We start from the raw sequence: 12,216 nt of genomic DNA, 5'->3' as shown, positions 1-12,216 counted from the left end.
ATACTGTTACATCACCATTCAAAAGATTTGTCCCACTTTTCCAAACCCCAAGCCTTGCACACCTATTCCTTGGTATTAAATACAGTCATGCCTTTATGTACTCAGGGCAATGTCGCACCTAACCTTCATTAATAATATACGAAAGGCCTGCCACACAGGACAAAAGTGTGGCAGCAGAAAGGGAGGTGGAGTCACAAGCCGTGAGGTTAATGTCTGACAGTCAACTTATACATTTATGTTTTAGAACCCTGGACCAATGGAATTGACAACAAGGGCAAATGTGACAGTAAATATATTCTGGCCTGTTTAATTTGTCTAAAATGGACGCATTTTAAAATACCTCACAGGTTTAAGCCACCTGCTGTAAAGATCTCTGTGTACTCATCAACGTCCTGCACAGAATAATAGTGAGCCAACTCCAGTGGTTAGTGCACTTCGTGGAGAGATCTGGGTGAAGTCTAATCACAGATCTGATTTGCCATTCACAAGCACAGAGGGCCTGATGAAAAGCACAATGTGTAATATGCAGGTCACTGATTTCTATTTTATGCAGACAGTTCGGTAGGATACTGCTTTTGTTGCAGAGATCCTTGCTACCTTCAGGTCATAAGTAACAACCTTTGTAATATAGAACAGTGAGTTATGAATCGTATCAAAAAGCTGCATGCAAACGGTAAGCCATTCAGTTTAGAACCTTATTGATGTTTTATCAACCTTTTATTATTTTAAGGTTGCTAAAAAGATTGCTTTGGGTAGTAATAAACTTTTATTAATAAAGAAAACCCCAACCACTGCATTATGTAGACCCTGCATACATTTTTAGTTGTGTTTCTCCATACCAAGTGCGCTGAGCATTCAATGCCTTTCATTATGGATGATATTTGACTCCAACACGTTTTAACTTTCATTGTCTTACTTAACTTTACCCATATTTTGACACACACTTGTATAATTCAGTTCCTCTGAATAATATCTGTGTGATATGGAGAGGTCTGACTCCCTACTTTGGGATGAGTAATACTATCATAAATTTAATAAAGAACATAAATTAGTAAGTGCTACTTTAAACAATTATTTGTTTTTCTTACTGATATAGACAGATACCTCTGACATTCCTACGTTGAATACAGATCTCACTTCATAAGAAAAATTAAAAAGCTACCTCCAAACCATAATTTGTCTATTAAACACTTGACAACAAGATAGCAGAGCACTTGATATGGGGCTACAGTAAAGATTCTTTCTGTATTTGATAGTATTGGGTTTTATAATTGTTCTTATTGCCAAGCTTACCTGCACTTGCAGTTGTTTCTTACACTACAATATCTCGAGATTCATGTCAAGGGCAAGATTGATCAATAAGGGCAATCTAGACGCATCAGGATCAGCTTTTTGCATCATTGGTTTGGGGTCTCAGAGATTATCATTTTAATTTTTGGTGAGTGCAAGAAGCGTCCTCCTAAAGCATAGTTACAGGAGCAGGCTTTCCATTGAGTTGCAGCTTTAGGAATTAGCGCAACTTTATGAGACATTTTAAAAGAGTATGTGCATGCCAGTGAGGGAGTATGTTAGGGCACCCTCTCCACAGTTGCACAGCAGACACTCACAAAGTGTGTGCCAAAGAAGTGCCAGAGACATGTAGGGTCGGACTAGCCCATAGGGCAATCAGGCCTTTGTTTACAAGATGGTCTGAGAGGTCAGGGTGTGGGCCATTTTTTGGGCTGTTTATGGACCTGTTTTATGGACTACTTTTACTGTTGATTTCCCTAATATTAACACAAGCAGGGGCGCTGTGAACCCCACACATTACCAGCTGCAGTGGGGTGCAGTTCTTAATAGACAACTTCTGTCTGCAACTCAGCAGAAAAAGGGTTATAATTAACATCAAAAAGGAAGAAGGGAGTGTCGGTGATTGGGTGAGGGAATGAAGGGATGGATGTACAGATGTGTGAGGGAAAGGGTGAATGGATGAGTGAATGAAAGGGTGAATGGGAAGATGGATGAATGAGGAAAAGGATGGATATAAGGATGGATGAGTGAAAGAATGGACAGATGGATGTATGAAAGGTAGGGTGGATGGATGGAAGGATAAAAGGATGGATGGATGGGTTGTGGAATCACATTATCCTGGATCCATTTTGGGCCTAGTAGGCCCTGTGATACACAATGAAAATACAGGCCTGTTTCTGTTGAACACCTTACAATGTTGAATTAGCTAGGCCTTGAAGAAATGTCTATTGTGCTTGAAACGCATTATGTTGCAAGGCTTGCTAAACTGACGGCCATCACAAGACACCACTGCATGCTAGCTCGCGAAATCCTCACTGCTAAAAGTACTAATGTATGCACTTATGGTTCCTCTTTCTCCACATATAGATGTATCACAAGACATTTGATTCAGAGGACATTGTGCAAGATTCTTGTCTATGATTCTAACCCTTATATGGAGCGTTATGAAGAATAAATGATAAATCACGTGTGCTGTATAGCAAAATTAATAATAGGTCAATATCAAGAACCAATGAAATGTATTAATCCATCTGCGGTTTAATGCTTTAAAAGATCATGCATTACTTCCTTGTTCAGACTGTTCGAGCTGGACGTAGGCTGCTCAGTTTCCATGTACATGTATTTCTTATTAAACTCTATCTAAGGAATACCGGGCTGGTCTTTGGTTTGTTTCCTGATCTGATTTACATCTGAGCTGGCTTCGACAGGGTGAGTAAAATAAAGGATGGGAAAGTGAAAGGAAATGTGGATGAATGGATTGATCTAAGGGTGGTAGATGAATCAGTGAAAGGGTGGATGGGTTAGTTAAAGGGAGGATAGATGGATGGATGGATTGATGGATGGATGGATAGACTGCATGAAAAGGTGGATGGATGAGCATAAGGATAGATGGAAGGGCATTGTGAAACCCCACAATAGCAGCTACAGAGGGGTGAAGCTCTTGATGGGCTTCTTCTATTTGCAACTCAACAGGCAAAGGCTCATAATTAATGTGAAAATTAGTGTGAGAAAAGATGCATGGATGGGTGAGTGAAGGGGTGGATGTGTACATGGATGGATGAATGAGTGAAAGGATGGATGTGTAGTTGAATGGATGAATGAGTGAAAGGATGGATGTAAGGATGGATGGATGAAAGAGTTGATGGATGGAAGACTGAAAGAATGGAAGGCTGAGTGAAAGGGGTGGATGGGTGATGAAAGGTTGGATGGATAGATGGATGAATGATGACAGAAAGGATGGATCGATGCATGGATTTGTTTGTGATAGAATGGATGGCTGAATGAAAGGATGGATAAATGAGTGAAAGGGAGGATAGATGGGTGGATGGATGGAGTGAAAGAGCGGTTGGATCAATGAGTGAAAGGGTGGGTAAGTGAAAGAATGGATAGATGAAAGGATGAATGAGTGAAATAATGGATAGATGAGGGAAAGGGTTGAGTGGAAAGATAAAATAGGTGGATGGATAAAATGGCATATCATTTGTCATTGAGTGAAAGAATAAATGGGTGAGTGGAAGGTTAACTGGATGGATGAATAAGTGTTGGGATGGATGGGTGGCAGGGGCATTGCTACAGTGGGGGTGGAGGAAGAATTCCTCATGGTCCTCTTCTTTCTTGAATGTGGCAAACAAAGGTTCGTAATTAACGTGAAAGAGAGGGTGGATACTTGAGTGAGTGAAAGGATGGATATATGGATATGTGAGTGAAAGGGTGGGTGAATGGGTGAGTGAAATGGTGTATGGGTAGAAGGATGGGTGAATAAGTGTAAGAATGGATGAATGAAAGAATGGCTGGATGAGTGAAAGGGAGTGCAGATTGATGGATGGATAAAAGTGTGGATGGATGGATGAGTGAGAGGATGGGTGGATGGATGGATGAGTGAAAGGGAAGATAGATGGATGGAGTGAAAGGGTGGATGGATGTAGTAAAAGGGTGGACGAGTGAAAGTTTTGATGGACGAGGGAAAGGATCAATGTAAGGATGGATGAGTGAAAGAAACAATGGATGTGTAAAAGGGAGGCTTACTGGATGGACAAATGAGTGAAAGTGTGATGGGGAGTGAGTGAACTGATGGATGGATGAGTTAAAAGGCAAATGGATTGATGTCTCAATGGCTAGGTGGGTGGATTTTATTCTATTCATCAGAATTTATATAGTGCATGACTACCTGACAGGCCTCCCAGTGCTGGAAATAAACCTCCCCTATTAGTGCTAAGTACGTGCCTTGTGCCACAATAGGTGTGTTTTCAGCTGTTTCCTGAAGCTGATTTCTGATCTGTCTCATCTTATGTACATGGGGATAGCATTCCACAGTTTGGGCACTTGAAATGCGAAGGAGTTTCCACCACATCTTGCTTCACCTTGGGTGAAGGATGGATAGGTGAAAGGATGAATGGATGGATGAATTAAAATTTGGAGGGCTGAGTAAAAGAGTGGATGGATGGATGATTGAAAATGGGTGATGGACTCAGTAAAAGGGTGGATGAAGAGACGGAGAGTAAACGGATGGACGGATGGATTGATTTGAAGGATAGGTTTGGAGATGGATAGGTTGGGATATGGATGGGTGAATGGACAAAATAGTTAAAGACTGACTGAGGGATGAAAGAATACATGGATGACAGAATGTAAAGGTAAAATGGTGGATAGCAGTGGGTGGATGAAAGGAAGAACAGATAGATGCTTGGTTTGAAAAGACATTGGAGCTCTTCTGGTGATGGTCACAATGATTTGCTTTGCTTGCTTGGTTCCAAAAGAACTTTGGTTCAAAGTGGGGGTCTTTTAATTTTCTGGCTACTTACTCGAAAACAAACATTTCCTGCAGCAAATTCCAGTCCATGCAATCTTTCATACCTCATAAAACAATTAACCTGTGTGTCTTTACAAGTTTGAAACTGCCTGAACTCGCAAACAAGGGCCACTTTTCTACCTCCCTAATTCACTAATGGGGGACACATTTATTTTGATGCCAGGACCTATGTTCTGTCCCCAGCCCAACCCTGGAGTAAAGCCCATCTTCATCCTTCTGGGATTGGAACACAGCCATGTCAGATTCCCCCGGCTGAATTCTGACAGAATGGACAAGGAAGCAACATACAAGGAAGGAACACTTAAAGGTTACGTGAGAAGCAGTTAGTTACCAACAAGTAACCAGTACTTCCAGTACTTCCCTAATACGATTCAAATATGCAAATTCAGATCATTAACGTCCACTAATGAGGAACAGGGGCAAGAATTACATGTTGCTTTCAGGTGGAGATGATCAATAGATGATCATTGCCAAAGCACAGGTAGTAGATACGCGAGCTCATGGTAGACGATAACATCAACATGTTTTTTGTAACAGAAATATAGCTCTCTGATTTATCCAAACCGGACCTCACAACAGCCATTCCTGAGTGGTTTAAATAATAGATGGGGCAGTAGCTCTAAAATGAATTTGAGATATAGAATTAACAAATATGATCCGCAAGTCGACCAATTTGATTGTTAGTTGCAGTGATCCTGTCTGTTTCACTGACATTTCGGTAGCATGCATTCTTGTTTATCAGCAGGGGTACAGCTTCAGGAGAATGTTTGGGGTGTTACACCCCTCCCCAATGAATGTATTTTGGGATAAATGGTTGGGTATAGGTGCTCTGAGTCGGGTATGGTGAGGTGTCTGTCGGATTCAACTGAACATTCACACACACAGACAAAAACGCACGCACACACGATTTCCCTCTCTCTGTTTGGAAAAACTTCAAAAATGTTGGTTATTTAAAAAAATGATGTGTTTTCTCTCACTTAGTACTCCTACCAATCGTATTCCTCTCCCTTTCCACTGCTGCATAAGCCTCTCTCGCACACCCCTTTTGTTGTTTAATATATTTTATCATAGTATGCCAGTGTGATTGTTGGGAAGTCTGAAGCTCACATCCCCCAATCGTACTGACCAAGCTACAGCTTTTTTAATTAGCTTATGCACCCCCTTCAGGTGGGATGAACCACTTCTGGATCAAATTAAGCCACTTGATATCTGTGCTTTTCTGTGTTTTCTGCTTCTAATCTTTGGAATTCAGTCAATTATGATAACAGAATTGACATACTTTATGGGCTAACTCAATTGATTAATCTGCCCACCCACGATGCAAGTCATTGCATGATCACATGTTCACTAATTCGATATTTATAAAAAAAATAGATATAAAACTCAAGGGCTGGAAGGACCATCATTTGACTTTAGTAGAAATGCATTTTGAAGGGCCATGCCATTTGGGCAGAGAGACTAGAGTGAAATATTTCAACTCTCTCTCTCTAAAATCATTGCAGAAAAAATGAATGCTAATCTAGCTGATTTCACCCCTCCTACCACTCCAGGAGATGTGACTAGCACAGTACAGGATCCTAAACAATTGATCAAAGACACCAGTAGTTGCTTCTCAAAAATGGGTTGAGCCCTATCAAGGAAATCCCACAACTCCATGCTATAACAAAGCCCCTAGGTTTTGAAAAAGTGGCTGCAAATGTTTAAAGAGGGCGTGGCACAAGGACAATATTCTTGAGATCAAATCCAATTATGCTGAGGCTTTGAAGGAATGTAAAAACCTGGTTACAGAAGCTAAATCTGCATTCTATGCCACCAGAATTATTACCATTAACAACAGCAATATAAAAGGTTTCAAGAGTGTGACTGACTCTCCAATCCTAACTGTTGCACAGTGCTAGTGATCACCAGAACAGTTCTTCTCCACTAATATTAAACAACTTATGATACTTTTCAGTCATCTTTAATTCAGACAATGATCTCACTTGATTCTACGTCTCACAATAATGAAGAAAATAATGCCAATTTTTTAATGCAATTTGCCCTAATGTTCATGGCAAAAGTTAATACCTCTGCTCTAAAGGTAAAAGCTGCCTCTCCTCTAGATTTGTGTCCTTCTAAAATCTTTCATCTAGCTATTGATATATTATCCTCTAAAATAACAGAAATAGTAGACCCTGATGATTGGAAAAAAAACTGTAGGAGCTCTACTTAAGAAAGCATCTGCCGATTATTCAATTAAAAAATACTTCTTGACAATTTCCTTTCTATAGTTTATGTCTAAAGTGGTAGTGAAATTGGTTAATAATCAGCTTTCAAGGTGTAGCAATGATAATGCTAAACCTAATGAATTTCAGACAGGGTTCCCTACTTATCAGGGCATGGAAGAAGTTTATGAACAAGCTGTGGATGATTCAAGATAAGGATGGAGTCGATGCAATCATCCTACTGGATTAGTCTGCAGCCTTTGACACAGTGACTTATAAAATACTTATTTCTCATCTTAGGGAGACAGGGGTAAAAGATGTGGCTGTGAGTTGGTTAAAATTGTTTCTTCGGACCCGCAGCCAAGTGATTTGTTGCTGCTCTGTATTTTTTACATAAGCCAAATGGGAGTGCAGAATCTCAGAAAAGTCATCCTTACGTCCAACATTGTTTAACATTTTTGTGGCTGTCCCTGCCCTTTCTTGTTAGATAATACAATTTGAATGTAATGACTTATGCAGATGACATGCAAATTATCATAAAATTGAATGGTAATGTCTTCTTGGCTCAGGCCAGCCTAATTGACTGCATGACGACCGTAGCTGTGTAGATGAGAAATAACTAAAGATCAACTCAACAAAAATAAATCTTGGTTCTGAGATGGTAATCTTACTATTGCCATTAGCTTAGTATTTCTCAGTGATCTGGGTAATTTTAGGGTCCGGTCTTGATTATAGCAAATAATTGTACTTTGCCCTCTAAAAATGTACCTTGGAAACTTGAGATCATTCCGAATATAGCCGTAACATTAATCCTGAATCCTTCCCAACAAGTCTCGCTCCTTCAACATCTCTCGTGGTTAAAATGGCTGTCAATTGGAAAAACTGACAAAATTCAGAACACTTTGGATTCGTCACAAAGCTGTATATGGGTTGATCTCAGACCCGATTAGAGAATTGATCACTATCCACATCCCAGCTCAGAAAGTGTGCTTCACAACATCCTGCTTACTGATCCTTTTTAAGATCTGTATGGTTAAAAAGGAGGATTCTCCTTTACAATGGAGCATTGTTGTTGTGGAAATTCCCTCCCATTCCATTTACACATCTCAAACAATCACTTCGGAAAATAGCTGATAACTCATCTTTTTGTTTGTTAAAGCATTCCAATTGCAGCAGTACTTAGTTCCAGGATGCTTAACTGGTAAACATGCACTCAATACAATACTTGCCATAACATAACATCAAGCTAATTGTCCTTAGGCTTCAGCTGGCTCACTACCAGCATAAGACACAAACAAAGGGAGTGCTGATGGGTCTCTAAGGGAGATATTTGTATAAGGATCAGCTGGAAGTGAAAATAAGTGATCTTCCTCATCTCCTGCCGGTTGATGCACTGAACTCAAAGCAGGCAAAGTGTGGAGGCTGCTGACTGTCCAGGTGTATACAGATTGCACCAGGACAAGTTCAACATATTTCACTAATGCTGGCCTTTTTCCCCAGTCCAGCTCAGTAATAAATGCTGGATCCAAAATCAGGCTGGACCCCCCCTAATTGCCTGCACTGCTAGTTCTTTTATGTAGATGGCAAAGTTGCCTGTGTGAATTTTTGTCTTGAGGAGACATTCTATGGGTGGTGGGAAGGTTTATTACATCATAAAGGCATGCAACAGTGCAGTGAAGTCAACATTATAAACAATAAAAGCTAAAATAAAATACAATAAAAATAAAATACTTAAAGTTGGAGTAAAATAAACAATAAATACAAAAACAAAAAAAAATGCATACATTATTAAATATTTAACTTCATAAGAAAAAGAAAGTAAAATAAAATGGGAAAGACAATGGGCCTGATTACAACTTTGGAGGAGGTGTTAATCCGTCCCAAAAGTGACGGATATACCACCAGCCGTATTACGAGTCCATTATATCCTACGGGACTCGTAATACGGCTGGTGGTATATCCGTCACATTTGGGACGGATTCACACCTCCTCCAAAGTTGTAATCAGGCCCAATGTCCTTTTGACTAACTACAATTTTACTTCTGTAATGTAAGGCCCGGTGGCAGTAGCATGAAGAAGAATCTCACACAGTTCTTCTGTATCACTGCTACTTATTACTAGACCGACCCACTTTAGTCTTAAAGTTTGTACTTGAAATAGTTTTCTCTCTCCTCACTGAGGTGCAGAGGAGGCTCTATGAATTGTAACTGTTTAACATCTATATGTGAAGTGTGATACTTTTTTACCATTGGGCAAATTTTACATTGACAACTGATTTTAAGTTTCAAAAATACTTAATGTTTGTAAATACCTGTAGAGCCTTCCTCTTTCAAAGCACCATTAAATAAAGCAGATCTCACTGACACAGATGAAGAAAAAAAAACTTACCGGACGTAGTAAGACAAGAGAGATCTCAGTTCAACTGGGAAGTTTTATATTGACCAGCCTCCTTTACATTGTTTATATACTCCAAAACAATACCTACTTGATTGAGTATGCATCTTTTTCAATGATCTTTAACATAACTTACTATTTATCACAGTGTCAGCCAACTGTCAAGGTCTTTGTAGTGTTTGTTTGTCATTTTACCCTTGTTGTTTAACTCATGAATTACAGTTAAGGCTCCCAGATTTCCGTTTTTTCAGATTTTACAGATTAATACAGACAGAAAGCAATTTGTTTCCTGTCTGCATTTATTTTTAAGTAGCTGCTTAATTTGCTAAAACTCCACAGGCATCCATACATGAATGCACCTCTAAGAGTAAAATAAATGTGGAAATATTTCATTTTATTACTTCAGTTATTCTCAAAACACAAACAAAATAAATATGGATAAACACCAATAAGATGGTCAAAAAATACTAATGGATAAATACAGATGGAAATGTTAAAAAATAAATACCATAAAACCAGGAGCCCTAGTTGTATTTAATGACAGAAAAATTAGAAAATGTTTCAAAAGCAATCATTTTCTGAAGCAAATGTACACAGAATGAACACATTCTTTTATGAAAATAAAGATGCCATCAGTCACATCATATGTGATCTAAATGACGATATAATTTGACATACTATTCATAATGCCACGAGCGATGCGATCAGAAAAGCTTTGTGGGAGGTGTTAGGCTGCATTTCAGGAACACTGTGAGACCTTTGTGCAATATGGTGAAATCTGTTCTAATCACTTTAAATAGTGTTTTCAATAAATGGAAATATCTCTTTATGGCATATTATTGAAATGTAATTTCAAAACAAAATTAAATTAAAGATTTTCAATGGTATCTTTATACATCCAGATCGATGTGTTTTTTTAAGTTAACTGAAGGTGTAGAGCAGCGCAAGTAGAAAACAAAAGTTTCCTTGTTAGGAGCGACTAGGTTAATTGCGACGTATGCGGTGTGGATTTTGTGATAAATGTTGTCAGGTCCAACCTGTCGACATGTATCGCAGGAAAAATGTCAATATTGACTGACGCATAGATTTTGATGCTGACCCAAAAACTCGTAATTATCTGTTATTTTTCGCACCTGATAAAGCTGACTGCGGGCAACTGGACTTTATCAGGTGCAATGAATATCACACCATTTATTGGGGTGCTCGTAATGAGGGCAAAAGACATAACAGTTATCCAGCATCATCCAATACGAATGCAGAGCAATCATGTGAAAGAGAAAAATCAAAATAAAACCACTTCCTTGCCAATACAAAATGCTCAGAAAGCATCCATTTTTGGGAGATTCCAAGTTTTCTCATGCACATAGACTCACAACCTCTATATATAAAACATTCATACAAGGGATCAGTTTAACTCCCTGCTATAACTTTGGATCAAGCGATCACCCTAAAATCTGATGCGTAGTACCTTTACCGAGACGAAGCAGACTTACCCCTTTTGGGTCTGTTGTTAAATGCGGGGGATCCTTTGCCATTGCGCTCTTCACACGAGGTATGTTCCCTGTCATTGAATAAACCTGCAGAATGCTCTCAACACACAACTCAAAAATGTTCTCAGACGTGGCTCCTGACGCTCTATTTGAACTGCTTGTGTTTACTACAGTAACTGCTAGCCATAAATCTCATTTGAATAACTCAAACCGCACCACCTGTCAGCTAGTAATGGAATCTATGCATATTATATCATAACTTGGGCGGGGCGTTGTTCTGAGTTCTTGAACATTTCCTCATTTTCTGTCAAATAACGCTCACACGAGTCTTAACTGGTTTTTTTCTTTACAAATGTTCAAAAGTATTTTTTTATCACAGAATGCACAATTGTACAAGTTATGAAAATGTAAATAACACATCCTGCAAGGTGGGAAAAGTCTACCATTCGTAAGTCTGCTGACATGCTCCGTAGTATTTTTCAGCATTTATGATTGTTTATATTTTATGATAGTTTGCTATCCTTCCTGTTTAGATTTACCTACAGTCTGCTTGAGAGATGCTTTTGGTTACCATCTTTCACTTAGGCTTGTTTTTGTTGCCTTCAATAGAGGACCGACAGTACATTGTATTTGACTCAGCCAATGGGATTCGTTTGTTTGGTTATATTGATCAAACTCAGTAGTCGCTGTGTGCTGCGCTTACATATGCATTAATAAAAGCCGAAAGAACACCTATCAATTTAAACAACATTAATAATGTCCAAAATCATAAATGCACCAATTATACAGTGATCAGCAAGATATGTTAGTTCCATCTTGATTCATTCTATATAGACATTTGCATTACATAATGAACACTGGAAACGTGAAGCCAACATATTACATCGAAGCTTGTGAACGCTGCTCCAATATTAGCGTTTGCTTTCAAGTAAAATGTCTAAGCTTATGTATTGCGCCCTCTGAAAAATATCAATGCCTTTCTATTATGGTCATAATTTTCCCTTACTATACAGTAGCAGTGCCGGAGCAGAATAAAAAATTTCTAGCGGCGAATAGACGACTCAGAGAGATGGGATGCGATTTATGCTTTTGTTTACAGCTAAACGTAATAATTGACAACACCACATATTTTAATGGATCGCAGAGACGCTGTGGCTGGTTGATCGGCCCAACTTTTGCCAGATACCAACTCCCTAAACAAAGATATTGTTAATGTTGATTGCTAGGATGTTATCATACCCTTATACGAGTCCAAAGATTTCTGTCGACCTCTAAGAGTAATTGATGGTTACCATATACGTGTCACCTT

At 39.0% G+C, this 12,216-nt stretch overlaps 1 protein-coding gene across 1 annotated transcript in view; it reads right to left on the bottom strand.

Annotated features, from left to right (window-relative positions):
• LOC138268125 (enoyl-CoA delta isomerase 2-like) overlaps positions 1-11,074 on the bottom strand; it is a 1,004,455-nt gene extending 993,381 nt beyond the window's left edge. Inside the window, exon 1 of the mRNA XM_069217527.1 lies at positions 10,911-11,074. Within this exon, the coding sequence (XP_069073628.1) occupies positions 10,911-10,985 (75 nt within the window). The 5' untranslated portion in view covers positions 10,986-11,074. The remainder of the gene's footprint in view (positions 1-10,910) is intronic.
• Between the last annotated feature and the right edge of the window lie 1,142 nt (positions 11,075-12,216).

Source organism: Pleurodeles waltl, chromosome 2_1, assembly GCF_031143425.1.
Source record: "Pleurodeles waltl isolate 20211129_DDA chromosome 2_1, aPleWal1.hap1.20221129, whole genome shotgun sequence".
NCBI classification, from domain to species: domain Eukaryota; kingdom Metazoa; phylum Chordata; class Amphibia; order Caudata; family Salamandridae; genus Pleurodeles; species Pleurodeles waltl.
This window is presented reverse-complemented; position numbering and strand designations above follow the sequence as displayed.